Source organism: Leucopleurus acutus (assembly GCF_964270905.1).
Source record: "Leucopleurus acutus genome assembly, chromosome: 7".
Taxonomy (NCBI): domain Eukaryota; kingdom Metazoa; phylum Chordata; class Mammalia; order Artiodactyla; family Delphinidae; genus Leucopleurus; species Leucopleurus acutus.
The window spans coordinates 33,153,955-33,180,845 of NC_139150.1; the positions used below are offsets into that span (position 1 = coordinate 33,153,955).

At 45.2% G+C, this 26,891-nt stretch overlaps 1 protein-coding gene across 1 annotated transcript in view; it reads left to right on the forward strand.

The window, feature by feature from the left end:
• ANKS6 (ankyrin repeat and sterile alpha motif domain containing 6) overlaps window positions 1–15,199 on the forward strand; it is a gene marked incomplete at both ends in the record, with an annotated part of 53,155 nt that extends 37,956 nt beyond the window's left edge. Inside the window, 3 exons of the mRNA XM_082842444.1 lie at window positions 2,090–2,157; window positions 5,303–5,419; window positions 15,095–15,199. Of these exons, the coding sequence (XP_082698570.1) occupies window positions 2,090–2,157; window positions 5,303–5,419; window positions 15,095–15,199 (290 nt within the window). The remainder of the gene's footprint in view (window positions 1–2,089; window positions 2,158–5,302; window positions 5,420–15,094) is intronic.
• Between the last annotated feature and the right edge of the window lie 11,692 nt (window positions 15,200–26,891).

Genomic DNA, 26,891 nt, shown 5'->3' on the forward strand with positions numbered 1-26,891 from the left:
ATCTGGATGTCATCTAGACAGTGACAGAGACAGTGTTAATTATACAGGTTAAACTTTAACTGTTTAACCTGTTATATTGAAAATAACATTAAAAATTGAGAAAATATTCTTCAAGGTTTTGAAAACCATTATCTGATTCAGCAAAGTTGCTCACATGAAGTTCCAACTTGTGTCTTCATCATTTCATTTCATCTCGCACGTTCACGTAAACAGAAGCATTAGTGAGCCTTCATGTAGGAGCTACACTCATTGGCTGTGTCTTCAAGAGAAAGGCAAAAATCAATGAAGGCATTCAGTGAGACGCCTGAAATGCAGTGAAGGCATTGGCTATATGGAATTTATAATACAGAGTATTGTGTAATTTATTATTGTATGTAAATTGTGCACACACATCCTTAAATCAGTAAAATCATGTACTTATATACGTGCGTACATTCCCCCTCCCAGAAATCCAGTTGTTAAACATTTACCAGCACACAGATGTGGAGAGAGACTCGTGGAGGGAATGACATCAGCAAAGCATGATAGGTGTCATGAACCTATAATAGATTATGTGTGGACTGGGACTCATTTCATCTCATACATCCTATTTCATTAGCACCTCTTCTGCGAAGCCTGTCCGGTCCCTTGGGCTGGTCAGGTGTCCTCTCTGTCCCCAGATCCCCTTATTCATGCCCTTCACCATATACTCATCACCAGTGGGAGAAGTGGCAGAGCAGTGTGTGTAGCAGAAGCCTGGTAGCTAAACCACTGTGTTTGAATCCCTGCTGTGCCATGGACTAGTGGTGTGACCTCACCCGAGATATGGTACCCAGCTTTCTGTGCCTTCCTCATCTGCAAATGGGGACAGTAAGAGGGTCTACCTCATGGGGTTGTTAAGAGGAGATGCATCATCCATACAGGGTGCCTGACAGTGAGCACTGTGCATCAGCTGTCATCCTCTTCATTGTATCTTCCCAGCTACACTGAGTTCCTTCACAGCATGGACGTTTTCCATCCTTGCATTCCCAGTACGTAGTAGGCACAGTAGTAGCCACTGTTGAATGATGAATGAGTGAATAAAAGGACCTCTGACCTCCTAACCTCCAGTCCACTCTTTTGTAAGCTGCCCCCGCTGCCCCAGGACCTTTGCACTTGCTGTTCTCACTGTCTGGATGCTGCCTGGTGCTCTTTGCCTTGATATCTTGATATCTGCACAGCTCACTCCTTCATTTACTGCTCAAATATCTCCTTCTGAGAGGCCTTCCCTGACCGCCCTCTATAAAACAACATTCTCACATCCCCTGTCAACCTCCCCCACCCTGCTCTGTTCTTCCTCATCGCCTTGAGCCTGACAGCCTGCTTATGGTCTGCTTTGGTCCCTATTGAGCCCCCAGTCCCTAGTCTGATAAATCCTTATCGAATGTGTGAAGGAATGTTTCTTAAAGCCCCCACAGATGCTGCTTTTGTCTCCTTTATCTTCCCTGCTCTGATAACTTGATACTCAAAATCTTCTGTTTTCCCCTGATCTGTGCCCATCTGGCTCTGCTGTTTCATTCAGACATGCCCTTCCTTCAGGAAGCCCACAGCCTCCGAACGCTTGAGGCAAACTTTGACTCTGGTCTGAAGCCCACCTACCTGTTCTCTCCAGTTCTTTCTCTGTCTAGCTGAGGACTGCTGGCGTTAGTGTTTACTGCAGCTGTAGCTAACAACAGTCAAGAAATCATAATTAAAAGTTGTTCTGGGACAGACGGGAGGGTTTTAGTCCCAGCAGCTAGAACTCCAAGAACTTGATGGTCCCGCCATTGGAGAGTCAGCCATTGGAGCCTGGCCATGAACTGCCCCCACATCTTCTGTCTTCATAGCCCAATATGGGGGTTTTGGCAAATGCTGAGAGCCTGCCCTAAGGGAAGATTATGGTCAACAGGTGGCTCGGGACCCACCTTCAGCTTCATCCCCAGGAACGCAGCTTAGATTTCCTTTCTGTGTTGGGGTTTCTGGTAGAATTTCGAAATAAGATTACCACTGTTTTACGAAAGTTTGAAGATCACTCTTGATACATTTTACCAAATGCTAAAATATCTTATTTTACATTCTTTCCCTCTTGAAGATGAACTGACTGGAATCCTTAAGAAATTATCACTTGAGAAATATCAGCCCATTTTTGAGGAGCAAGAGGTAAGGATGTACTTTTTTGTTTTGTTTGTTTGTTTGTTTGTTTGTTTTTGCGGTACGCGGGCCTCTCACTGTTGCTCTGGATGGGCAGGCTCAGCAGCCATGGCTCACGAGCCCAGCCGCTCCGCGGCATGTGGGATCCTCCCGGACTGGGGCACGAACCCGTGTCCCCTGCACGGCAGGCGGACTCTCAACCACTGCGCCACCAGGGAAGCCCAGGATGTTCTTTCTGAATGTCAATTTATATCTTACCATAAAACAGTTGTCTAAATATGTAGGTTGTCATCCTATAAGCCTAGATTGATCTTTTTCACTGAGATAGCTGAGGAAACAGAATTCTTGTTCAGCACATTTGGTTCAGTTCATAACAGTGAAATCCTGGGGACCTTATGACTTGTTTTATTATAATAGAATTTTATAATTTTGAACTCTGCTCTCTCTAGTGAAGTTTGTTTCTGTCCTTTTAGTTGAAGGGGATTGCCTGGCACGTTCTTAGGTTTAAAGCAGGTGAAAAAGCAAATCCTGATGAACCTGTGTTCAGTATCTGGATGTAAATAGTCTGTGTTAGTCTAAGAGGTTCCTATTTGCTCTAAAGCGCTCACCATCACATTTTTAAAAATTACTGTCCTGCAGTTTGGCAGTTTCTCAAAATGTTTAGCAGAGTTACCTTATGACCCAGAAATCCCTCTCCCAGGTATATACCCAAGATAACTGAAAGCATGTGTTCACACAGAGTGTTCATAGCAGCACTATTCATAGTAGCCAAAAAGTGGAAACGACCCAAATGCCCCTCAGTTGATGAATGAATAAATAAGACGTGTTACCTCTATACCATGGAATGTAGCTAGGTCATGAAAAAGAAGGAAATGCTGATACAAACTACAACATGGATGAGCCTTGAAAACACTGTGCTAAGTGAAAGAAGTTAGTCACAAAAGGCCACATATGGTATGACTCCATTTATATACAGTGTCCAGAATAGGCAAATCTATAGAGACAGACAGTAGATTAGTGGTTGCCAGGGAATGTGGGGAGGATAGAATGGGAGTGATTGCTAATGAGTATGGGTTTTCTTTTTGGGGTGATGAAAATGTTCTAAAATTAAGTGTGGTGACGGTTGCATAACTCTGCACTAAAAATCTTTGAATTGCACACTTTAAATGGGTGAATTGTATGGTAGGTGAATTACGTCTCAATAAGATGTTAAAATTTTTACTGTTGGCCAAATAAAACTCCTCAGTGGGCCCATTAGCCACCAGGATGTAATCACTGGCTTAGAACATTCTGGTGCCCAGTTTAGCACATGACAACTGTCATAGTTATTGTAGCAATCACGAGAGTCACTCATTGTCCCCAACAAGCTTGAGACGCAGTTGAGGAGTTTGTTTTTTTTGGGGGGGTGGGGGGAATACACAGTATATTGGCATTCAAAGTAAATACAACAGATCATGTTTAAATTTAAAAGGGTCTGCCTCCGAATAAAAGCCAAAAGCCATTATAAAAAAAGGCATTGTGGTTGTGAAGAAAATCCAGTCTCTATAAAAATAATTCAAGCTAAATTATGGCAAGAGAAATGTTCCTCACTGGGCAGATGAACTCAACCTAGTCAGTTTGATTTAAATATTATTTAACATTTTCTCTGTTATTTGAGAAGGCAGAATTATTTGGTCATTAGAATCTTATCTAATTCATAAATTCCAAAATCTGAGGAGTTTGTATTTTTGTTCAAGAAACAGTAAGGGGTGCTGTGGCTTTCTTCCTTGGTTTGCTTTTCTGCCCTATCCAGCCTGTCCTTCCTGCCTCCTTGATGTCTTAAACTTCAGTGGCGATTGTTCTCATCGTCAAAAAAATCTTTACTGTTTGCTGATGGCTGCCTGCTTTTATTTTATGCGTTCCGTGCTTTCTGAGGAGCTGGGTGTGGGGTCTCTGCCACAGGTCTGGGATGGTGGGGGAGGGGAGTATCCAGCAGGGCCGGGGGCAGGTGGTTTCCGTCAAAATCATGTCACCTCTTCCTTGATCCCGTTAGCACCTTGTGATCTGTAAAGTGTCCGAGGGATTCAGGGAGCTTATCCGTTATCAGAGGGGCCCTCTCTGCATCTCAGGGAGAGCTTGATGTTGGATAAGGGAGCAGACCCTTCCCCACTAACTCAAACCTGGTTCAAGATTTTTTTTTAAATCCATGAAAGTAAAGTGACTATTAAAAGAGATCAAGACAGGGAAGAAATTTCTCCTGGAGCTGAGGCCTAGGCAGGGATGACAGAAATGTTAGAATTTCTCTGGCAAAAACCAAGGATTGAACAGCTTTGAGATGCCCTTTTTTTTCTGGTAAAAACCAATGGCCCTTCTTTCCTTTATTGCTTCTGCTTGTTTATTTTCTCACTCTGTCTTTCCACAGTCTGCATCTCTCTTGTCCTTGGGGGGGGAAACATGGTGAGTACTGCCACATACTCATATTTTCTGTGCAGTATCGGATGCTGTTAAAAGTGCAGCAACATTGGAATTAACTTTCTAGTACCAAGACTTGGATTTTTTACCACTTGAGTCACCCAGATTACTGTCTCAGAGACTTCCCTTACTTGTTTCGTTTTCAGAGTCTTTCCAGAATGCACCTCTCCTAAAAATCCCAGGCCTAGAGCTGAGGAGAGTTCGTTTTTTGTTTTGTTTTGTTTTTGTTTGTTTTTTATTTTATTTATTTTTGGTTGCATTGGGTCTTCGTTGCTGCGCGCGGGCTTTCTCTAGTTGTGACGAGCGGGGGCTACTCTTCGTTGTGGTGCGTAGGCTTCTCATTGCGGTGGCTTTTCTTGTTGCAGAGCACGGGCTCTAGGCATGCGGGCTCAGTAGTTGTGGCGCACGGGCTTAGTTGCTCCGCGGCATGTGGGATCTTCCCGGACCAGGGATCGAACCCGTGTCCCCTGCATTGGCAGGCGAATTCTTAACCACTGCACCACCAGGGAAGTCCTGAGGGTTCGATTTTAATGATGTTTTCAAATAAACTTTCAGCATAAAGCCAGGACTTGGAAGTAGTAAATCATAATTAATTCACTGCTCATAAGCACTAATAGCTCGTTATCGTGATAGTCTGGTTGTGGTTGGGGAAAAGAGGTGTGGCGCCGAGCAGATAGCAGCGAATCCCCCTCTCTCTCCCCAGGTGGATATGGAAGCGTTCCTCACGCTCACCGATGGCGACCTGAAGGAGCTGGGTATTAAGACAGACGGGTCCAGGCAGCAGATTTTGGCAGCGATTTCTGAACTGAACGCAGGCAAGGTATTGTTCTCAATCTTTTTGTTTTTTTTTCCTGTTTCCAACAGCTGAGAGCTTCACTAGGATCCTCGGCCCCAGTGTTCCAGGGACCTTCATGGTCTGATTTCATCTCTCCCCCACACCTGGTGGACGACAGCCTCGCTCATACACCTCTCATGACCGAGGGGTCACTACCTTTGAGTATGCCTGTTCCTTTTTGAGATCTCTCTTCCCATAAGGTGGTTTCTCCTTAGATTTGGCTAAAACATTCCCTCCGGTCATCTCACCCCACCGGGCTGGGTTTTGCCCTCCGGAGCACAGTGGAAGTTGATTAAGACAGGCCGCAGGGTCAGGCCGACCTGGGTTTGAATCCCAGCTCCTCCACTTACAGTGACCCTGGGCAAGTCACACCCTCCTCTGAGCCTCGCTTTCTTGTCTGTAGGGTGGGGGTGATGGGCTCGCTGCCGGGACTAAAATGCTCCGCAGAGCACCTGGCACACAGAGATCTGTCAGTCAGTGTTGTTGTTGTTGTTGGCATCCTGCATTTTTGTCTAATGTTCAACTTCTGTTTCACCAGCTTTAGAGCTAAAGATTAGCAATGCCTCCACCCACCCATCCACCCACCCAAAGGCACATATGCAAAAAACAAACAAGCAAACAGAACACAAGAGAAGTGAGGCACCACTCACTCTGCAGACAGTTGTACAGTCGCTCTTGGGCTATTCACATTCCTTTGCCTTCTGTCTTTTTCCCTAACGTGGGCTGGATTTTTTTTGGTCTCTTATTCAAGCAATAACGTATAAATACCTGCATACCTGTTGCTCTTTCACACTTAGCCGAACAGCTCCCCACTTGTTGGACAATAGTGACAGGTAAAATCTGGGATTTGACCATTGTAAATAGTACCAGAATGGACATCTCTGCCTTTTTGCTTTTTCTGCTGTTGTTTTGTTCTTCAGGCTGTGTTCCACAATACAAGGTTATGTTAGCGATCGTACCATTTTATGGTTCTTTCTATATATTGCCAGGTAGGCACAGAAATATTGAACAGACCTGTAGTGACAATCTCAAGTAAATATCCACGTAACAGTTTATCATTCACAGATCACTGTGCATACCTTTCCTCAGTTAATCCGGGAGGCCGGTACCCTCACACTCTCCTCGTGCAGCCCAGGAGCAGAGTCGGGGGCAGGGAGGGGGTCCTTCTCACTGGTTCCTGCAGCATCACACTGTGTGGAAGCAGTTCCTCCAGCCCTGCAGCCTCGCCGGGTTGGGGGCTGGTTTTTCTGCCATCGTGGTCGTCACTGTTTTGCCTGTGTGTAGGCTGTGAGGTCGTCCTTCAAAGTGATGTAGTCGGCATTGCTTCAGGCATTGCAGGTGTCTGCAAGCCTAAGCATTTTCCTGCAGGTCTTTGCTGTGTGTTCTTTCTCCTCTGCAAGTGGCCTGTTCCTAAACACTGCTCACCTGTCCTGGGACCCTTGCTGCCTCACTTTACAGATAGGGAAGCAAAGGCTCCGAGAGAGGCAGTGAGCCCCAACTCGGAGACCAGCACCGTTTCTGCCCTGCCCTTAGACATGAGCAGCAGAAGGTGGGCAGGTCTCGGCTGCTAGGAAGGGTTCACCTAGGGAACGGAAGCCTCAGGGTGGCTTACTGCAGGTGGATCACCTGAAGCCAGCACTAAACCCTTCAGAGCATTGATTTATTCATGAGAAATCTCCCTTTAACTGTCTGCCATGTCCCAGGCACTGTGTGGGTGTTGAGCACTGAGTATCACTCAGTGCCCAGCATTGCTCTGAGCACGTCACATCTAGTCATTCGTGTAACCCTCACGAAAGCTGCTGAGGTTGTTTTCAGTTTACAGATGAGGGAACTGAAGCACAGAGAGATCAGGGAACTTGCCTAAGATCACACAGTCAGTAAGTGGCAGAGGCAGGATTAGAACCCAGAGTTTGTGTCCTGGCCTCTCTGCTATCCTGCCTCGGTATAATCCACAGGCACGGGACAGGCAAATTGTGTTGTGAGAGCTCCTGACTTAGAGTGGGGACTGGTAAGGCAAGGGCCTGGAAGACGTCCCCGAGGAAGGGCAGGAGGGCTGCAATGTGAAGGAAGACAGGAACCACCTGGCAAAGGGGTAGAAGAAAAGTGCAGACCAGGCAGAGGGCAGCACATGTGCAAAGGCCCTGCAGTGAGAAGATGTGTGGTGCATTTAAAGAACTAAAGGAGTGGCTGGAGCATGGAGAGAAAGATGCCTCGTGTGAGGGGAGGCCAGAGAGGACAGATTAAGGCTCTCAGGGTGGTTGAGGGTGACCCAGTCAAGTGTCCAAGGGCTTCGGGGTGGGGACTAGGTGAGTGATGGTAAGGAGGCTCTGGCTCAGAAGTTAGGACCCTTCCTCCTCCTGGCCTCCAAGGGCCAGATGTGTGAGCCAAGGGAAGGAAGGAGGTGAGGAAAGCCAAGCCTAGGCCAGTCGAGAAGGACAGAAAAGATTGTAGATGTAGGGCCAGTGAGGACCTCGGAGGGCATGGAAAGACAGGAGCTAGGTGTCCCTGGAGCCTGGCCTGGGGCTTGGTAGATGGTAACCGCTAATGCTTCTGGAACCTCTCCTCTGCCCTCAGTGGTTATGGCCTCCTTAGTCTGGAATCATAAAAAGAAAACAGACTGGGTTGGTTTGCAAATCTTAGGAAACTGTCATCATCAGAGTGGATGATGTGACATCTCAAGCCCACTCCAAAGGAGGACATTTGTCTTAAAGTCTGTACAGGCTAGAACATTTTTTTCTTTAAGTTTTCTCTGAAATTCATTGCCCCCCTTCTCCTTGTTTCTGTAACAGCTTGTATCCCATACTAAGCGGGGCCCCATCAAGAGGAACATCCGCTGGTGGTTGTCTTAGTTCGGGCTGCATAACAAAATACCTAAACCAGGCGGCTTGTAAATGGAAATTTAATTCTCAAAGTGTGGAGGCTGGAAGGCTAAGATCAGGGTGCCAGTGGTTGAGTTTGGTGAGGGTCCTATTCCAAGTTGCACAATGCCACCTTCTCATGTGTCCCCATGTGACCCATAACAGAGAGAAGCCAATCTCTCTTATCTCTTCTTATAGGGACACCGATGGTGTCATGGGAGGCTGACCCTCATGAGCTCACCTAATTCTAATCACCCCCCAAAGGCCCCACCCCCTAACACCATCACATTGATGGCTTAGGGTTTCAACACAGGACACAAACATTCAGCCCAATACCGTGGTCTTCCTTGGGGGCCCCAGCTGATCATCTCCCAACTGAAAGATCCGGGTGCATCCAACATGCCACGCCACCCATGTCCTCCCCACAGGTAGCATCCACCCTGCAAAGTCAGGCAAACCCACGTGGGGATAGGTGCAAGGGGAAGGGGCCGAGCTGAACTGATCGCTGGAGAATGGCCCTATTATTCAAGGGTCAGTAGTGCCAAAGTCCTGTGGAAATGAGGACTGTGTGTCAAGTGCATCTTAGAGCAAAGGTATGATTGGGAGACGTTGAATATCACAAAAGCAAGTGTATCTTCCCTACTCTAGGTTACCATTGCAAGTCTGTGCTGGTTCTTAGAAAGAGCAAAGAACTTCTCAGGCCATGTGTGGCTTCCAATAGCTCTTTGGACGCCTGGGGCCTCGGCTCTTCTGGGCTGGACCCGCCTGACCCCGACTCCTGTCTCCTTCTTGATGGCTCTAGGGCAGGAGCTTCTCCTAATGTTCATCCTCTTTCTTTCGAAACTGAATCTTGGCCAAAAGAGTACCCATTGTGGCTCAAATGCTCTGTACACATTTGAAAACTCAGGACACTTGGGAGAGGAGATGCCCAGCTTTCCTTGTCCCCTCACCCCCATGTCTTTCTAGCTGTGGCCCACAGCATGCTGGAGGGTTGTGGAATCAATTTAGTAGTTCATGAGTAGCATTTTAACAAGCAAAATAGAACAGAGCAGAAAATATCAACGTTCTTTGCAGGTAAGAAGGCTAAAGCTTGTTTAAGTTGTATGGATTTACATGTAACAGGGTTGTGATATAAAATATATTTCATACACAATCAAAAAAGTTTGAACCTTTTAGCCAAAAAAATTTTTAATAGATCTTTATTAGAGTATAATTGCTTCACAATACTGTGTTAGTTTCTGTTGTACAACAAAGCGAATCAGCTATATGCATACACATGTCCCCATATCCCCTCCCTCTTGAGCCTCCCTCCCATCCTCCGTATCCCACCCCTCTAGGTCATCACAAAGCACCGAGCCAGTCTCCCTGTGCTATGCTGCTGCTTCCCACCTGCCAACTGTTTCACATTCAGTAGTGTATATATGTCGATGCTACTCTCACTTTGCCCCAGCTTCGCCCTCCCACCCCATGTCATCAAGTCCATTCTCTATGTCTACCTCTTTATTCCTGCCCTGCAACCAGGTTCATCAGTACCATCTTCTTTTTTTTCTAGATTCCATATATATACATTAGCATACGGTATTTGTTTTTCTCTTTCTGACTTACTTCACTCTGTATGACAGATGGGTCCATCCACCTCACTACAAATAACTCAATTTCATTTCTTTTTATGGCTGAGTAACATTCCATTGTATATATATGTGCCATATCTTCTTTATCCGTTCATCTGTTGATGGACACTTAGGCTGCTTCCATGTATTGCAAATACAGGGAAGCTATTGTAAATAGAGCTGCAATGAACATTTTGGTACATGACTCTTTGAATTATGGTTTTCTCAGGGTATATGCCCAGTAGTGGGATTGCTGGGTCGTATAGTAGTTCTATTTGTATTTTTTTAAGGAACCTCCATATTGTTCTCCATAGTGGCTGTATCAATTTACATTCCCACCAACAGTGCAAGAGTGTTCCCTTTTCTCCACACCCTCTCCAGCATTTATTGTTTCTAGATTTTCTGATGATGGCCATTCTGACTGGTGTGAGATGATATCTCATTGTAGTTTTGATTTGCATTTCTCTAATGATTAATGATGTTGAGCATTCTTTCATGTGTTTGTTAGCCGTCTGTATATCTTCTTTGGAGAAATGTCTATTTAGGTCTTCTGCCCATTTTTGGATTGGGTTGTTTGTTTTTTTGTTATTGAGCTGCAGGAGCTGCTTTTGACTTCTCCATCGAATCTGAATGAGATCCTTGCTGGGTAGAGTAATCTTGGTTGTAGGTTTTTTTCTCTTTCATCACTTTAAGTATAGCCTGCCACTCCCTTCTGGCCTGCAGAGTTTCCACTGAAAAATCAGCTGATAACCTTATGGGGATTGCTTTGTATGTTATTTTTTGTTTTTCCCTTGCTGCTTTTAATATTTTTTCTTTGAATTTAATTTTTGTTAGTTTGATTAATATGTGTCTTGGTGTGTTTTTCCTAGGGTTTATCCTGTATGGAACTCTCTGTGCTTCCTGGACTTGGGTGACTATTTCCTTTCCCATGTTAGGGAAGTTTTCAACTATAATCTGTTCAAATATTTTCTCAGACCCTTTCTTTTTCTCTTCTGGGACCCCTATAATTCGAATGTTGGTGCATTTAGTGTTGTCCCAGAGGTCTCTGAGGTTGTCTTCAATTCTTTTCATTCTTCCTTCTTTATTCTGCTCCTCAGCAGTTATTTCCAGCATTTTTTCTTCCAGCTCACTTATTCGTTCTTTTGCCTCAGTTATTCTGTTATTGATTCCTTCTGGTGTATTTTTCGTTTCAGTTATTGTGGTGTTCATCTCTGTTTTTCTTTAGTTCTTTTAGATCTTTGTTAAATATTTCTTGTATTTTCTCAATCCGTGCTTCCATTCTATTTCCAAGATTCTGGATCATCTTTACTATCATTACTCTGAATTCTTTTTCAGGTAGATTACCTATTTCCTCTTCATTTATTTGGTCTCGTAGGTTTTTACCTTGCTCCTTCATTTGTGACATATTTTTTTGCAATCTCCTTTTTTTTTTTTCTCTTCATGAGTGGGATTGTATTCCTGTTTTACTGGTTGTTTGGCCTGAGGCTTCGAACACTGGAGTTTGTAGGCTATTGGGTAGAGCTGGATCTTGGTGCTGAGATGGGGACCTCTGTGAGACCTCACTCTGGTGAATATTCCCTAGGGTCCGAAGTTCTCTGTTAGCCCAATGGTTTGGACTCGGAGCTCCCACCACAGGAGCTTCCGCCCAACCCCAGGCTCGCAAACCAAGATCCCGCAAGCCACATGGAGTAGCAAAAAATAAAAGGGGCGGGTTGGTGGGAGGCCTTGGCTGTGGAGGGCGGGGCCTAAGCAAGGGCGAGGTTTGGGTGGTGGGTGGGGCCAATACTCAGGACCCACAGGGCTGGAAAAGGCCCTGGGGGCTGTGGGGGGTGGGGCTTAGGCTCAAGGAACAGAAGGGACACAGATGTGCCCCCCACCCCTGGTCTCAGAGGGCAGCGGACCTCACCTGGGAGCCCAGCAGGCTCTCTGGGCTCGAGTGGGTGGGGCAAACTCCCTCCCACCTCTCCTGCTCCTCCGGTCTGGGAGGGCCCCTCCCGCCTGCCTCTCCTGATCTCCCTGGCCTCCCTCCTATGCTCCCAAGGACCTGTTGGCCTGGACGGGGCATTGGAGGGCAGGGGACCCGCCTGGGAGCTCAGCAGGCTCCCCGGCCCGCGTGGGCCAGGCGATTGCCCTCTGCTCCTCTCATGCTCTTTCCGGAGAGTCCCTCCCACCTGCCTCTCCTGATCTCCCCGGCCTCAGGGGCGCTGATCCTGTCTGGCCTCCACTTCTCCTACCCTCTCAGTCCCCCTACATCCTACCAGTTCACTCTCGGGTTCTTCCCGTCTCCTTGGGCATCAGTGTCCCCCACCAGCGGCCGGCAGGCACCCTAGTTGCGGGGAGACGCTAACTCTTCATCTTCCCACACTGCCATCTTGACACCATCTTTGCCTCCTCAAAAATTTTTTTTTAATGAATATTCGCCCAAAACCTGGCTCAGCCATAAAAATATCAGCAAAGCAGTGTGGACCCTCAGCCTGCAAACTATTTGACTTCCAGGTGAGCCCACCCCAGTATCCGAGTTGTGATGTATACTCAAGTCAGCTTATTAGTCTGTTAGTTTCAGACAAGTGCTATATTGGAGAAGGTTAAACAGAAATGATGGCCTGAGTTTCACCTTTAGTTGGTCCTAAAGCCATTGCTTCTTTCCATTCCCATTTTTTTGTGATTATTCAAAGTTGTGCATATTTGTCTTACTAAATTTGCACAGTGCCAGAAAGGCGAAAAAAACTTTCAAAGGAGTCACGATCCAACTACCCACAGGCCAGCACTGTTCGTATTTGGTGAGATCGCTCTGCAGTGTTTTGTGCTGAATGTTTTCTTTATGTGGCTGAGATAAATTTGGATCTATAATTTTATATTCTACTTACTTTGTTTAACAGTAAATATATGCAGTTACCCATGTCATTAAGAACTCTTTTAATATAATAAAATAAATTTGCAAGGATGTACTAAAATTATTTTTTTTAATCCCTACTTGTTGGATATGTAGATATTCCAACTTTCTATAAATAGTGCTACAGTGAGCAACTTCGTGTATAAGGCTTTCTAATTATCTCCTCAGAATAGACATCTAAAAAAAGTGAAATTATGGAGTCAGAGTCTAAGTCAAGGTATATGGTACTTTGTCCTGAAATACCTTCCAGCAGGAGCCAGTGAACACCCCCACCAGCTGTGGTTATAAGTTCCAGTGTCACCCTTGCCAGCATTGGGTACTACCAATTTGCTTTTTAATTTTTATTAATTTGATAGGCCGAGAAGTATGCCTTGTGTTGGTTTGTATTTCTTTAACTACTAGATAGACTGAACATTTTTTCTACTTTTAATGGCCATTTGCTTTTTTTCCTTTTGAGAATTATCAGGCAGGTCCTTTGAAACTTGGGGGTTTTTAAAGGGCAGTTATCATTATCATCTTCAATCAGGTGTGGATGCAGGGAGTGATTATGGTTTTCATCATCTGCGGCTCCCTCCTGAGGTTAGGAAGCATAGTGTGCTGGAACCCTGTCTCGCCCTGACCTCATTTCTCAGGCAATTAAGGCTAAGGTGGTGTCTAATAATGACATGGTTGTCATTCCCTCTATTTATTTTTTAGCCCTCTGCAGTTTGCACAGTGTCACCCCGTTCATTATCTCAGGTTGAGCCTCATCACAGCCCCAGCATGTGATACCATCCCCCTTTTACAGATACAGAAACTCAGCAGCATGGGGTCATGCCTGGGACAGAGTGAGTAGTGGGTTAGGGATTCGGGGTCCTCTGACTCCACCTCCCCACCTCCAATGCTCTGTCCTCTTCCCTGCTGCCTTTAGGTGTGTGTTGATGGAATCCTGATGGCACTTTCCCAGCTGTCTTGGAAGAATGACTTGGAAGGATTGTGTGAAGGGAGACTCTTCTGCCCTCCCAAGTGTCCAGGAGGCCTCGTCAGCACTAGAGGTCTCTGCTTGGGGATCTGGAAAGGGCAGTCCATGCAATAAAGGAAGAGAAAGTTTAAAGTCTAGGCTCATTCAGTGGAGTTTTTTATTTTTTTTCCACTCTTGGCAGAAAACAATCTGCCAGAGATTATTCAGTTTTAATTTGCTTTACATTTTGACCACATTTATTTCTTAGTTTAAAAAATATATGTTTAGGGCTTCCCTGGTGGCACAGCGGTTGAGAGTCCGCCTGCGATGCAGGGGACATGGGTTCGTGCCCTGGTCTGGGAGGATCCCACATGCCGCGGAGCAGCTGGGCCTGTGAGCCATGGCCGCTGAGCCTGCGCGTCCGGAGCCTGTGCTCCGTAACAGGAGGGGCCACAACAGTGAGAGGCCCGTGTACCGCAAAAAAAAAAAAAAATATATATATATATATATATGTTTAATCTACACTGCTGTTCTCTGAGGTCAGGATATGCTGGCCTCCTGCTGCCCACCCACAGCCCAATGTCAGCAGCAACCATCTGAGGTACAATTATCATCCTCGTTTTATAGATGAGGAAATTAAGGCCCAGAGAGATGAAGTATCTTGCTCAAGGTCACCCAGCTAGTAAATGGGAGGGTTGGGATTTGAACCCAGGCTGTGTGATTCCAGTCTCTGTTCTTCACCTCTATATATCACTGCCTCTCGCCTACGTATTCAGTGAAGATGTTCTTTGGGCTTAAAAAAAACATCCACATCCCCCCTCTTTTCCCATCTCAAAATACGTGTGTAAAGAGCAGCAACTAGGAGGGGGGTCTGCAAGGATGGGGTGAGAAGTGAATCACTGTGAAAACGAATCTGTCATCTTTTGGACAAGGGGGAGTAAAGGCAGTTCAAACTCTCACTCTGTATCAGAAAGTTCAGCTCCCTCTGAAGTCCCTGGAGATACGAGGGCTGGAAAGATGCACAGGGCAGGGTAGGAGACGTCCCTTCCGGGCCGAGTGACCCAGGGCAAGTCATTCTTGCTCCCTGGGTTCTGCTGCCCTTCCTCATCTGGGAATTGGACCCCTGCATCTTGGGGGCCTCTCCAGGCCTGGCATGCTGTGTTTGTGGGTGCTGGGGGAGATTCTGACTCAGGATGTTTTTATTAAACTCAGTACTCTTTCAATTAGGTAATTTGTTTTCCCCAAGATGCCCATGGGTTTTTCAAGTATGAGTTAAACGTTAACAGCACTGTGTCAATTGAAGTAATGGTTAAAAGATTTAACAAGACTTTCTGTGTCTGTTTTCAATTTCCTCCACAGGGACGCGAGAGACAAATTTTACAGGAAACCATTCACAACTTCCACTCTTCCTTCGAGAGCAGCGCCAGCAACACCAGGGCCCCTGGAAACAATCCCTGTACGTGACCTTCCTTCCTGTGGTGACCAGCGTGAGCTTGCTGAACCTCAGTACCCCCTTCACGTGGCTGGTGCTCCAGCCACCATCAGACCTTCCCCATTCCCTGAAACACACTATGTTTTTGTCACACCGCTGTGCCTTAGTCCTTCTGCCTGGAACACCTGTCTTCCCTTCCCTTCTGTAGTAGTTGGTGATGCTTGTTGCTGTAACAAACTCCAACACTGTAGAGACTTACTCTCCCATACAATCCAGTATGGCTGCATCCGCTCGGCAGAAGCACACGGTGATTCAGGGACCCAGCTCCTTTCATCTGTGGCTCTGCCATTCCTGGGGCCTCAGAGGCTTTGTTTCTGGCTGGCGAGGGGAAGGGGATGGTGAAGAAGGCACAGCCATTTCTTTACTGCTTTGCTCTTAACTGCTCACGTTCCATCGGCCACTCATAGTCACGTGGCCCCACGTGTAGTCGTTGTTCAGGTAGTGGCTTCACAGCAACAGCTCTGTACTTAGATGGGGGAGCACATATTTTGGCAGAAGGTTAGCCACTCTTCCACATCTTCCCTTAGAACTTCTGACTTCTCCCTAATGGTCCAAGTCACCTATCAAATGAAGCCTTTCTCAACTCCCTTACACAGAACTAACTCCTCCAGCCTCTGGGGCCCTTACTGCTCCGTGTGATAACTCTGCTCTAGTACTTCACTGCACCTGCTGCAGATAGCGTACAACAGCTGTTTAGGATGTGTATGTTGAATGCGTACTTCTTTCTTGCAAAGGCAGCCTTTTATGTAGGAAAAATGGCGAGGCCCAAGGTGTGATCTTGAGGGATCCCTTTTCCTTCCTGGCCTTCAGTTTCCTTGTCTGTCGTCAGGCAAGACAATGCTCTGATATTCCACGCTGCTCACCCCATGTCACAGTAGGGCTTTTCCACTTTGAGTGGGAGCAGAAGACCCTAATACATTACATTGTAGACGGACTTGAATACTCACATTTTCTAGGCAAAGAAGTGAAGAATTTAGAATTTCTTCTAAGGCTACATTCCTCAGAAGGGAATCAGCCTGTGTAGTTTTCTACCGTGTCATATTCTATGAAAAGGACTCTGACTTTTGAGTCCAGTAGGTTTCTGAAATGTTTTCAAGTGCGTAATTCATTCGACCAGCACCGCTGGGTGCTGGGGGTGCAGAGATGAGTCAGAGCCAGTCCCCACCCTTGAGGACCTGGACAGCAAGAGAAGAAAGGAATGGTGGTCCCAGCCTCGAGGGGCAGCACGGAAGAGTGGAGAAAGCGTGTGCTCTGGACTCAGGCTCAGGGTTCTGGTTCAGCCCTGCAGCTAGCCAGCTGTGTGGCCAGGGACGGGTAAGTTGGCGCTTAGAGCCAGCGTGCGTCAAGCACTTGGTCCGTGGGACATGCGCAATGGATAGCAGCCTTTGCAGAGTTCTCATCTTTACCGTGAGCTCTGCCTGGCCGCATGCTGGTCTCCTTGGGAGATGTGGCCTCTCACCTCTCCCTCCCCCGGCCATGAGTGCCCATTCACACTCTGCTGGCTTCTAGAGGGAGTCCTGACCATGTTGCCTGGAGCCTCATCGTGTTCTCCCTCTGTCCGTTGATCCAGCGGATGCTGTTCCTCCTTCATCCTCCCATCTTCCCGCCCATAAAAGCCAGCTTCCCACATGACTGGAGAGAAGAGGTTTTGTTTTAGCCATCACTGACAGACACCTTTATAAATGTTCCTCGCATCCCAACCTTTTTTAAGGAGACACAGTCATTGAGCACCTTCTGTGTGCAGCAGCTGGAACCCAGTGTCATCTGTCCTCACCAGAAGCCTGGAGGCTGGCATGGTTTAACCTCATCCTGCACGCTGGGGAAACAGACACAGAGGACTGGAGCTGCATGCCAGTTCCCCAGCCCGGAAGGAGTAGAGCTGGCTGAGAACCGGATCTAGTGGGCTCTGAGCCCATGCTTTTGCCACCAATTCCTATAGACTCCCGGGGCTAGAGGCACCAGGCATTCTCGCTGTTTTAATGTACTCATATCTTCAGAGACTGTGGAAGAGCACTGAATCTATAGTCGGTCCTAGCACTGGGTTTTGACTCAGCCACTTCTTAGTGGGTAACATATTTCTAACATTCCTTGGACCTCAGTTTCCCTTTCAGTTACAAGGGGGTAGCGCTCCCCAAGGCGCTGAGGAGCAGATGAAGGTGAAAGCCCTTTTCACACCATGTGGAGCTCTGCAGATGGGAGAAATCTCCACGATGCTTGCCTGTTTGAAATACTCTGTTTCTCCCCTGCCCCACCCCGCCTCCCACTTGCCCTGATGTAGCCAGGGCTGGGTGGGCGAGGCCAGAAGCAGCAGCCTCCAGCCAGAGGTGGCAGCAGCTTAGGTGGCTCTGCTGGTATCGGAGCCCCGAGGAAGTGAGGGTTGTTGGTGAATCCCCACCCTCCAGTTGTGACTGACTCTGGTGTTTGTGTCACTGGGATTCCCAGCAAGGTGGACAGAAAGAAGGGAGGCCTTCCAGCCTGATCACAGGGGCTGATCCAGGGGGCAGAGAGGAAGCAGGAAACCCCTCCAGTTTGCTCTTGCCTCAGAGCTGCCTAAGGACAGTGCCGTGCAGGCCAGTCCCGGGCTAGACAGCTGTGAACATCTACGCTGACCTTCCAAGAAAGCACCTTTTGAGGGCTTGGGACCCTTCCTGGGAAGATTCTGCAGCCCAGACTGAAGGTGTGAAGCACCATCTGTGCTTTGTTCAGGCAAGGTGATCATGTCTCATTAACCAACAGATCCTGTTCAGCATGTAAGGAGACCTGATGCTTTCCCTGACAAAGTCGATACCAAATTCTGAAGGACTGGCCAGGGACTGAATCTCCTTCCTGGGGGAGGTGGGTGGTGAGTCCCCTCTTCAGCTTCCTTCCTAAGGTGGGGACCACCCAGGGCCCCTCCTCAGGGCCCTCCCTACCCAGTGGGTTGAGCCAGCCCCCATGAGTCTTAGTTCCTGTTGGAGCTGCCTCTCTAGGGCTCATAGACACAGGGCATGGCCATCCTCTTCCAGGAGACCTTGTTCCCACTGTCCAGGTGGCTGGGGTAGGGTTTGGCCTCAGCAGTGCCACTGGATCCTTTGATAAGAGACCAAGGTGCTGTTTTGTTTCAGCTCTACTGTGTTTCCATGTTCCTTACCATCCAACACTTCTTTTTGTTACTATTTTATTGTTTTTCCATACAGGGATTTGATTCTTTGAAGGACTTTTGTTTGCCAAATGTATATTAAATAATGGTGAGTTTGTGTTCTCACTTTGTTTTTGCTCGTCGAAGGTATAAAATGCTGCTCAGATTTCTTCCAATGAGAACTGTTATGGAGCAAGTGCCTATGGTGTGCTGGGTGCTTCCGTTGCCTCACCTCCTTCATGATAATCTTGTGAGGCAGCCTTAAAATCCCCTTTCTACCAATTTGGTGAGTGTGGCACACAGATATCAACCTCACCAAGGTCACCTTGTAACAGGCGATGGTCGATTTGAATGCAGGCCTCACCTGTCAAGTCTCTCTCCATGCTGTCTTGCTGCTTTTCAGCACAGAGAGAAATGTTGAATTGGGATAAGCCCAGCCAACATAAAACAAATAAAACCTTGTTAGTCTGTATGGCTTGTTCACAATTTTTTTTTTTTTTTTTTTGGTGGGGAGGTGTTTATGAAATACTATAATACTATACATATGTGGCTTGGAGATTCTCTTTGTTTCTGCTGAGAGTCTTTACAAGTCTGGGGCTCCCTCATCTCCACCTCTTCTGCTCTCAGTGTCTCATGTTGGCTGTGCTCAGCCCTATAGAGCATTCAGGAAGCAGAAGGTAGCATGGGTCCCAGGCCCAAAACAGGTGGAATGAGGCCAAGGTCTGTGGGGAGCAAAGATACTGGGGAGACCATGGGAGTAGGGCCAGCACTCCATGAGGAAGAACATTCCAGGGACCAGGGCTACCTAGAAGGGAGAACATCCCCCAGCTGAGCCCCAGAGGCTGGTCAAGCCCAGGGCAGCTGGAGAGGGGAACTCAGACTTTAGATGAAGATTGGACCAGGCAAGTGGTTCCCAAATGACCCAATGGTGGAGGTGATAGGAGAAAAACAAGTACAAGGCAATGAGTTTACCTGACACTAAATATACTCATTTTATGAGGTTGGCCTTGATCCTGACACAAATCCCTATTACTTTGAAGGGCGAGGGTGGTGGTAGTGGTGGTTTTAGTTTCATGGATGTGTGAAATCCAAAAGTCTGAGAAACATTGCTCTAGGTCACTTTTGAGGTCCTTTCCAGCCTCCTGAGTCTGTGAAAATCTATAAAAAGAAGGGGGAGTGGTTCCTCAGTTAAGTTAAACATCGAAATACCATATGACCCAGCAACTCTACTCCTAGGTAATATACCCAAAAGAATTGAAAATAGGTATTCAAATAAAAACTTGTATGCAGATATTCATAACAGCACAATTCACAACAGCCACAGGTGGTAATAATCCAGATGGCCATCAACAGATGAATGGATAAACAAAATTTGGGATTATCCACACAGCGGAATATTGTTCAGCCATGGAAGCAGCGATCCACACTACAACATGGATGAAACTTGAAAACATTGTGCTAAGTGAAAGAAGCCAGACACGAAAGACCACGTATTATGTGATTCCATTTATATGAAATGGCCAATCCATAGGGATGGAAAGCTGAGATTTGGGGATTGAGGAAATGGGGAGCCATGCTTAATGGGTAGGCGATTTCCTTTTGGGGTCATGAAAAACTTCTGGAACTAGATAATGGTGATGGTGGTACAACATTGTGGATGTGCTTAATGCCAGGCCACACTTTAAAATGGGTAAAATGGTAAGTTTTATATATTTTTTGCTATAATTTTAAAAGAAGGAAGAAAAGGGGAGCTCAAGACCTGGCTGGTCTTCCACCCTTTTGTCAGTGTTCACCTTCTCCACCTTGTCCTTCAAGGTGAAGGATACATCACCATTGTAGGGTCTTGCTCTCCCTCCCCCCTCCCCCCGACACGTGTATGTACACACACCTTTCTGTCCCCTTCATCAGAGGGGTCTAGATGGGCTGCCAGTCTCAACCAGAGCCCCACACAGAAAAGGCTCAGGAATGAGGTGGGGCCACCCTTGTCCTGGCTCTGCTGGAGGCAAGCCCCTTAGGAAGGTGGGAACGCTCCCTGAGGCACCACGTGCTCCCGGCCCTCCAGCTACTCCTCTGGCTCTCATTTCCTCTCTCCACGGGGCTGGGGGCTTCTCCACTTCACTTGCTCGAAGCTCTTTCAACAGAATAATTGTCTTCAATTTCCTCACAATAAGAAACACTCTCTTTGGGTCACAGACGAGGGTTTTCAGAAGCGCTTCCGCGTTGGCCTCGACACTCGCTCCACTGAGGCGGGGCCCCAGCCCCATCGACGCCCACTTCCGCCCACTTCTCCCACCAGCCCCTGCGCTTCCGGTGAGACGGCCCCAGCCTCCCTCCGCCTAGTCCAGCTTTCCCTGCCGTGCCACAGGTGTCCCTCCCGAGACCAGTGCCTAAACCACGTGCTGCAGGCAGTGGCCACGCACAGTCTGCCCCTGGGGAACCCGGCCTGTGAGCCAGCGCTTTGTTAAGTTTAAGGCTGTGCGTGTGTGGAGAGGAACTTCAGCCATAAAGAAGGGCCTAGAACTGGAGACTTCACACTAATGTTCCCTCAGGTTCTGTAGCTTGACTTCATCCGTGAGGGGGCCTCAGGGCAAACTGATTTTACTAACTCCTCATGAGGGACAGTGGCCGAGAGCCTGAGTCAGACAGAATCCTCCGAGGGAATGTCCGTCAGGCCACCTGGAGCCGCAGGCCCGCGGGGGGGCCGTGTGCATGGTGACAGCTTCCTCAGGTAAGCGAACTCTGTTTCTCGCAGTCGCACGGAGCGAGGGTTGACGCACTCATTCAGCAGACAGCCGCTGATGGGGCACTGGGGATGCCCAGAGGGCAAATCAAAGCCCCTGCCTTTGTGGAGCTTATGATCCACTGGGGTGATAACAATCCTGGCTCCCGGGGCAGGACAAGGGTTAACTGAGATAATGCGAGTCAAGGATAAGTGTCTTGGGGCATCAGCCGATTCTAATTGCTCATTCCCTCTCCCCTAATTGCTCATTCCCTCTCCCCGTTCCTTGAGGATCAGGGCCACATGAGCTCTTCCTCACCAGCTGCAATGCAGGGGGATGTTGTGCTCTGCTGGGGCCGCAACTCATTGATGCAGCCGCGTTAATGAACCCTGAGCTGGTAGCAGTTAGAGGAGCTAGGTTATGGACCTAAGACAGGGCCAGGAATGCACCGGCCAAATGAAAGAATGACGGAAAATATTTGTTTATTGCATAGCAATGAATTTAACACATGTAACTCAGTTTACAACCCACAATTGTATAAGGAAGAATTTAGAGCAAAGAAAGAATTGGAGAAAAAAAGCACAAGATGCAGACTGTGTTCTTTAGACCTGTGGAATAGCTGTCTCTACTTTGATCCACTTAGCATTCTTGGATCACGTTTTTTTTTTTACTTAAAAGTTTTATTTTTAAACAATTGTACAAGTCATTATCAGTGAGTATAATTTGATATACATAATGTAACACACTGATGTTTTTACATCTCTTGAACTTTAAGATCAAATATAGCTTTCCCCAGAGTCCTGTGGGGGTTCCAGGCTGCACAGAGCCTGGGACTGTGGCCCTAAGGAGCCCTTGCCTGGCAGAAATTTCCCACCCGGAAAAACCCTCCCTGCTGACATTTCCAGTGGGCTTTCCAAGTTTCTTGAACTTTCAACTAAGCTTATAACCGGAGGCCTATGGGCATTGCACTCTGCTTTATTTGTTTGTTTGTTTGTTTATTTGAAGTACAGTTGATTTACAATATTGTATTATTTTCTGTGTACAGCAAATTGATTCAGTTATTCTTTTTCATATTCTTTTTCTGTTATAGTTTATTACAAGATATTGAATATAGTCCCCTGTGCTATACAGTAGGACCTTGTTGTTTATCTGTTTTATATATAGTAATTTGTATCTGCTAATTCCAAACTCCTAATTTATCCCTCCTTCCCCCTTTCCTCTTTGGTAACCATAAGTTTCTATGTCTGTGAGTCTGTTTTGTAAATAAGTTCATTTGTATCATATTTTAGATTCCACATATAATGAGTATCATATGGTATTTGTCTTTGTCTGGTTTCCTTCACTTAGTATGATAATCTCTAGGCCCATCCATGTTGCTGGAAATGGCATTATTTCATTCTTTTTTATGGCTGTGTAGTATTCCATTGTATATATATATACCACATCTTCTTTTTTTTTTTTTTTTTATTTTTGCGGCACGTGGGCCTCTCACCGTTGTGGCCTCTCCCGTTGTGGTGCACAGGCTCCGGATGCGCAGGCTCAGCAGCCATGGCTCACGGGCCCAGCCGCTCGGCAGCATGTGGGATCTTCCCAGACTGGGGCACGAACCTGTGTCCCTTGCATCGGCAGGTGGACGCTCAACCACTGCGCCACCAGGGAAGCCCCCCACATCTTCTTTATCCATTCATCTGTTGATGGACATTTAGGTTGCTTCTATGTCTTGGCTATTGTAAATAGTGCTGATATGAGCATAGGGATGCATGTATCTTTTTGAATTAGAGTTTTCATCTTTTCTGGATATATGCCCAGGAATAGGATTGATGGATCATGTGGTAGCTCTATTTTTAGTTTTTTAAGGAACCTCCATACTGTTTTCCATAGTGGGTGCACCAATTTACATTACAGTGTCAGAGGGTTCCCTTTTCTCCACATTCTCTCCAGCATTTATTGTTTGTAGACTTTTTAATGATGACCATTCTCACCAGTGTGAGGTGATACCTCATTGTAGTTTTGATTTGCATTTCTCTAATGATTAGCAATGTCGAGCATCTTTTCATGTGCCTACCAGCCATCTATATGTCTTCTTTGGAGAAATGTCTGTTTAGATCTTCTGCTCATTTTTTGATTGGGTTTTTTTGTTTTTTGTTATTCAGTTGTATGAGCTGTTTGTATATTTTGGAAATTAAGCCCTTGTCGGTCATATCATTTGCAAATATTTTCTCCCAGCCTTTAGATTGTCTTTTTGTTTTGTTTATGGTTTCCTTTGCTGTGCAAAAGCTTATAAGTTTGATTAGATCCCATTTTTTTATTTTTGCTTTTATTTCTATTGCCTTGGGAGACTGATGTAAGAAAACATTGCTACGATTTACGTCAGAGAGTGTTTTGCCAGTGTTCTCTTCTAGGATTTTTATGGGGTCATGTCTTATATTTCAGTCTTTAAGCCATTCTGAGTTTATTTTTGTGTATGGTGTGAGGGAGTATTCTAACTTCATTGGTTTACATGCGGCTGTCCAGCTTTCCCCCACCAGTTGCTAAAGAGACTGTCTTTTATCCATTGTATATTCTTGTCTCCTTTGTCAGAGTTTAATTGACTGTAGGTGTGTGGGTTTATATCTGGGCTCTCTGTTCTGTTCCATTGATCTGTATGTCTGTTTTTGTGCCAATACCACACTGTTTTGATTACTGTAGCTTTGTAGTATTGTGTGAAGTCTGGGAGCATTATGCCTCCAACTTTGTTCTTTTTCCTCAAGATTGCTTTGGCAATTCTGGGTCTTTTATGGTTCCATACAAATTTTAGGATTATTTGTTCTAGCTCTGTAAAAAATGTCATGGATAATTTGATAGAGATCACATTAAATCTGTAGATTGCTTTGGATAGTAAGGCCATTTTAACAATATTAATTCTTCCAATACAAAAGCATGGGATAACTTTCCATTTCTTTGAATTGTCTTCAGTTTCCTTTATCAATGTTTTATAGTTCTCAGCATAAAGGTCTTTTACCTCCTTGGTCAGGTTTATTCCTAAGTATTTTTTTAATGCAATTTTAAAAGGGATTTTTTTTTTTTTTACTTTCTCTTTCTGATATTTCATTGTTAGTGTAAAAAAATGCAACATATTTCTGTGTGTTAATCTTGTTTCCTGCTACCTTACTGAATTCGTTTATCAGTTCTAATAGTTTTTGTGTGAAGTCTTTAGGGTTTTCTAAATATAGTATCATGTCATCTGCATATAGTGACAATTTTACTTCTTCCCTACCAATTTGAATACCTTTTATTTATTTTTCTTGTCTATTTGCTCTGACTAGGACTTCCAATACTGTGTTGAATAGAAGAGTTAAGAGTGGGAATCCTTGTCTTGTTCCAGATTTTAGCAGGAAATCTTTCAGCTTTTCACCATTGAGTATTTTATTTTATTTTATTAAAAAAATTTCTTTGTAAAGGTTTTTTTTTTGATGTGGACCATTTTTAAAGTCTTTATTGAATTTGTTACAATATTGCTCCTGTTTTATGTTTTGGTTTTTTGGCTGCGAGGCACATGGGGTCTTAGCGCCCCAATCAGGGATTGAACCTACACCCCCTGCACTGGAAGGCAAAGTCTTAACCACTGGACTGCCAGGGAAGTCCCACCGTTGAATATTATATTGGCTGTGGGTTTATCATAAATAGCTTTTTTTATGTTGAGATATGTTCCCTCTATAACCACTTTGGTAAGAGTGTTTGTCATGAATGGATGTTGAATTTTATCAAATGCTTTTTCTGCATCTATTGAGATGATCTTGTGGTTTTTGTCTTTTTTGTTGATGCAGTGTATCACATTGATTGATTTGCATTTGTTGAACCATCCTTGTGACTCTGGGATGAATCCAACTTGATTGTGGTGTATGTTCTTTTTTATGTGTTGTTGGATTCAGTTTGCTAATATTTTGTTGAGAATTTTGCATCTATATTCACCAAAGATATTGGCCTATAATTTTCTTTTTTGGAAGTGTTTTTGTCTGGTTTGGGTATCAGGGTGATGGTGGCTTCATAGAATGAATTTGGGAGTGTTCCCTCCTCTTCAGTTTTTTGGAAGAGTTTGAGAAAGATCAGTGTAAGTTCTTTGGTATAAGAAGAAAACATATATCCAGGTACAGGAAGCACAGAGATGAAACAAGTGAACCCAAACAGACCTACACCAAGACATATTATAATTAAAATGACAAAAGTTAAAGATAAAGAGAGAATTCTAAAGGCAGCAAGAGAAAAACAAAGAGTTAATTACAAGGGAACCCCCATAAGGCTGTCAGCTGATTTCTCTACAGAAATATTGCAGGCCAGAAGGGAGTGGCAAGATATATTCAAAGTCCTGAAAGGGAAAAACCTGCAGCCTAGGATACTCTACCCAGCAAGATTATCACTTAGAATAGAAGGAGAGATAAAGAATTTCTCAGACAAGTAAAAACTAAAAGAATACAGCAATACTAAACCTATCCTAAAAGAAATCTTAAAAGGTCTTCTCTAAATAGAAAAGAAGAAAGAATCTATAGGGAAGAAAAAATCACAATTGGAAAGTAAATCACTTAAATAAACCAGTATATAGTTAAAAATTTTTTTTTTAATTTGTGAAAATTCTGATAACTACAATGGACAGCAAAAGGATGAACATGTAAAAGAGGACATCAAACTCATAAAATGTGGGGGAGGGGAGTATGAAAATGCAGGTTTTTTTTTTTTTTAAGAATGTGTTTGAGCCTATATGACTACCAGTCTAAAACAAGTAGCTATAGTAATGGGTTAACATACTTGAAAAACAGGGTAACCACAAATCAAAAACACAATAGGCTCACAAAAACCAAAAAGAAGAGAACTCAAGCATAATACAAAAGAAAACCATCAATCCACAAAAGGAAAAGCAAAAAGAAAAAGAAAGGAACAGAGAAGAAATACAAAATCAAATGAAAAACAAGTTTTAAAATGGCAATAAATGTATATCTATTGGGACTTCTCTGGTGGTCCAGTGGCTAAAACTCTGCACTCCCAATGCAGGGGGCCTGGGCTCGATCCCTGGTCAGGGAACTAGATCCCACATACTGCAACTAAGAGTTTGTGTGCCACAACTAAAGATCCTACATGCTGCAACTAAAAAAGATCCCACATGCCGCAACTAAAGTTCCCACATGCAGCAATGAAGATCCCCCATGCAGCAAGGAAGACCCATGCTGCAACTAAGACCCAGTGCAGCCAAATAAATAAATAAATACTTTAAAAAAATAATTTAAAAAAATATGTATCAATAATTACCTTAAATATCAATGGGCTAAATGCTCCAATCAGAAGACATAGGAATGGCAGATTGGATAATAAAACAAGAGCCTACAATATGCTGCCTACAGGAGACCCACTTTAGGACAAAGGACACCAATAGGATGAAAGTGAGAAGGTGGAAAAAGATATATCATGCAAATGGAAATGACAAGAAAGTGGGAGTAGCAATATTCACATCACACAAAATAGACTTTCAAACAAAGGCCATAAAGAAAGATAAATAAGAATACTATATAATGATAAAAGGATCAATATGAGAAGATGATTAACACTTACTAACATACATGTGCCCAATATAGGAGCACCTAAATACATAAAACAAATACTAACAGACATAAAGGGAGGAATACAATAATAGTGGGAGACTTTAACACCCCACTGACATCAATGGAAAGATCTTCCAGACAGAAAATTAATAAGGCAACAGAGATTCTAAATGACACAGTAGAACTGTTAGACTTAATTGATATTTTCAGGACATTACATCCAAAAAAGAATACACGTTCTTTTCAAGTACACATG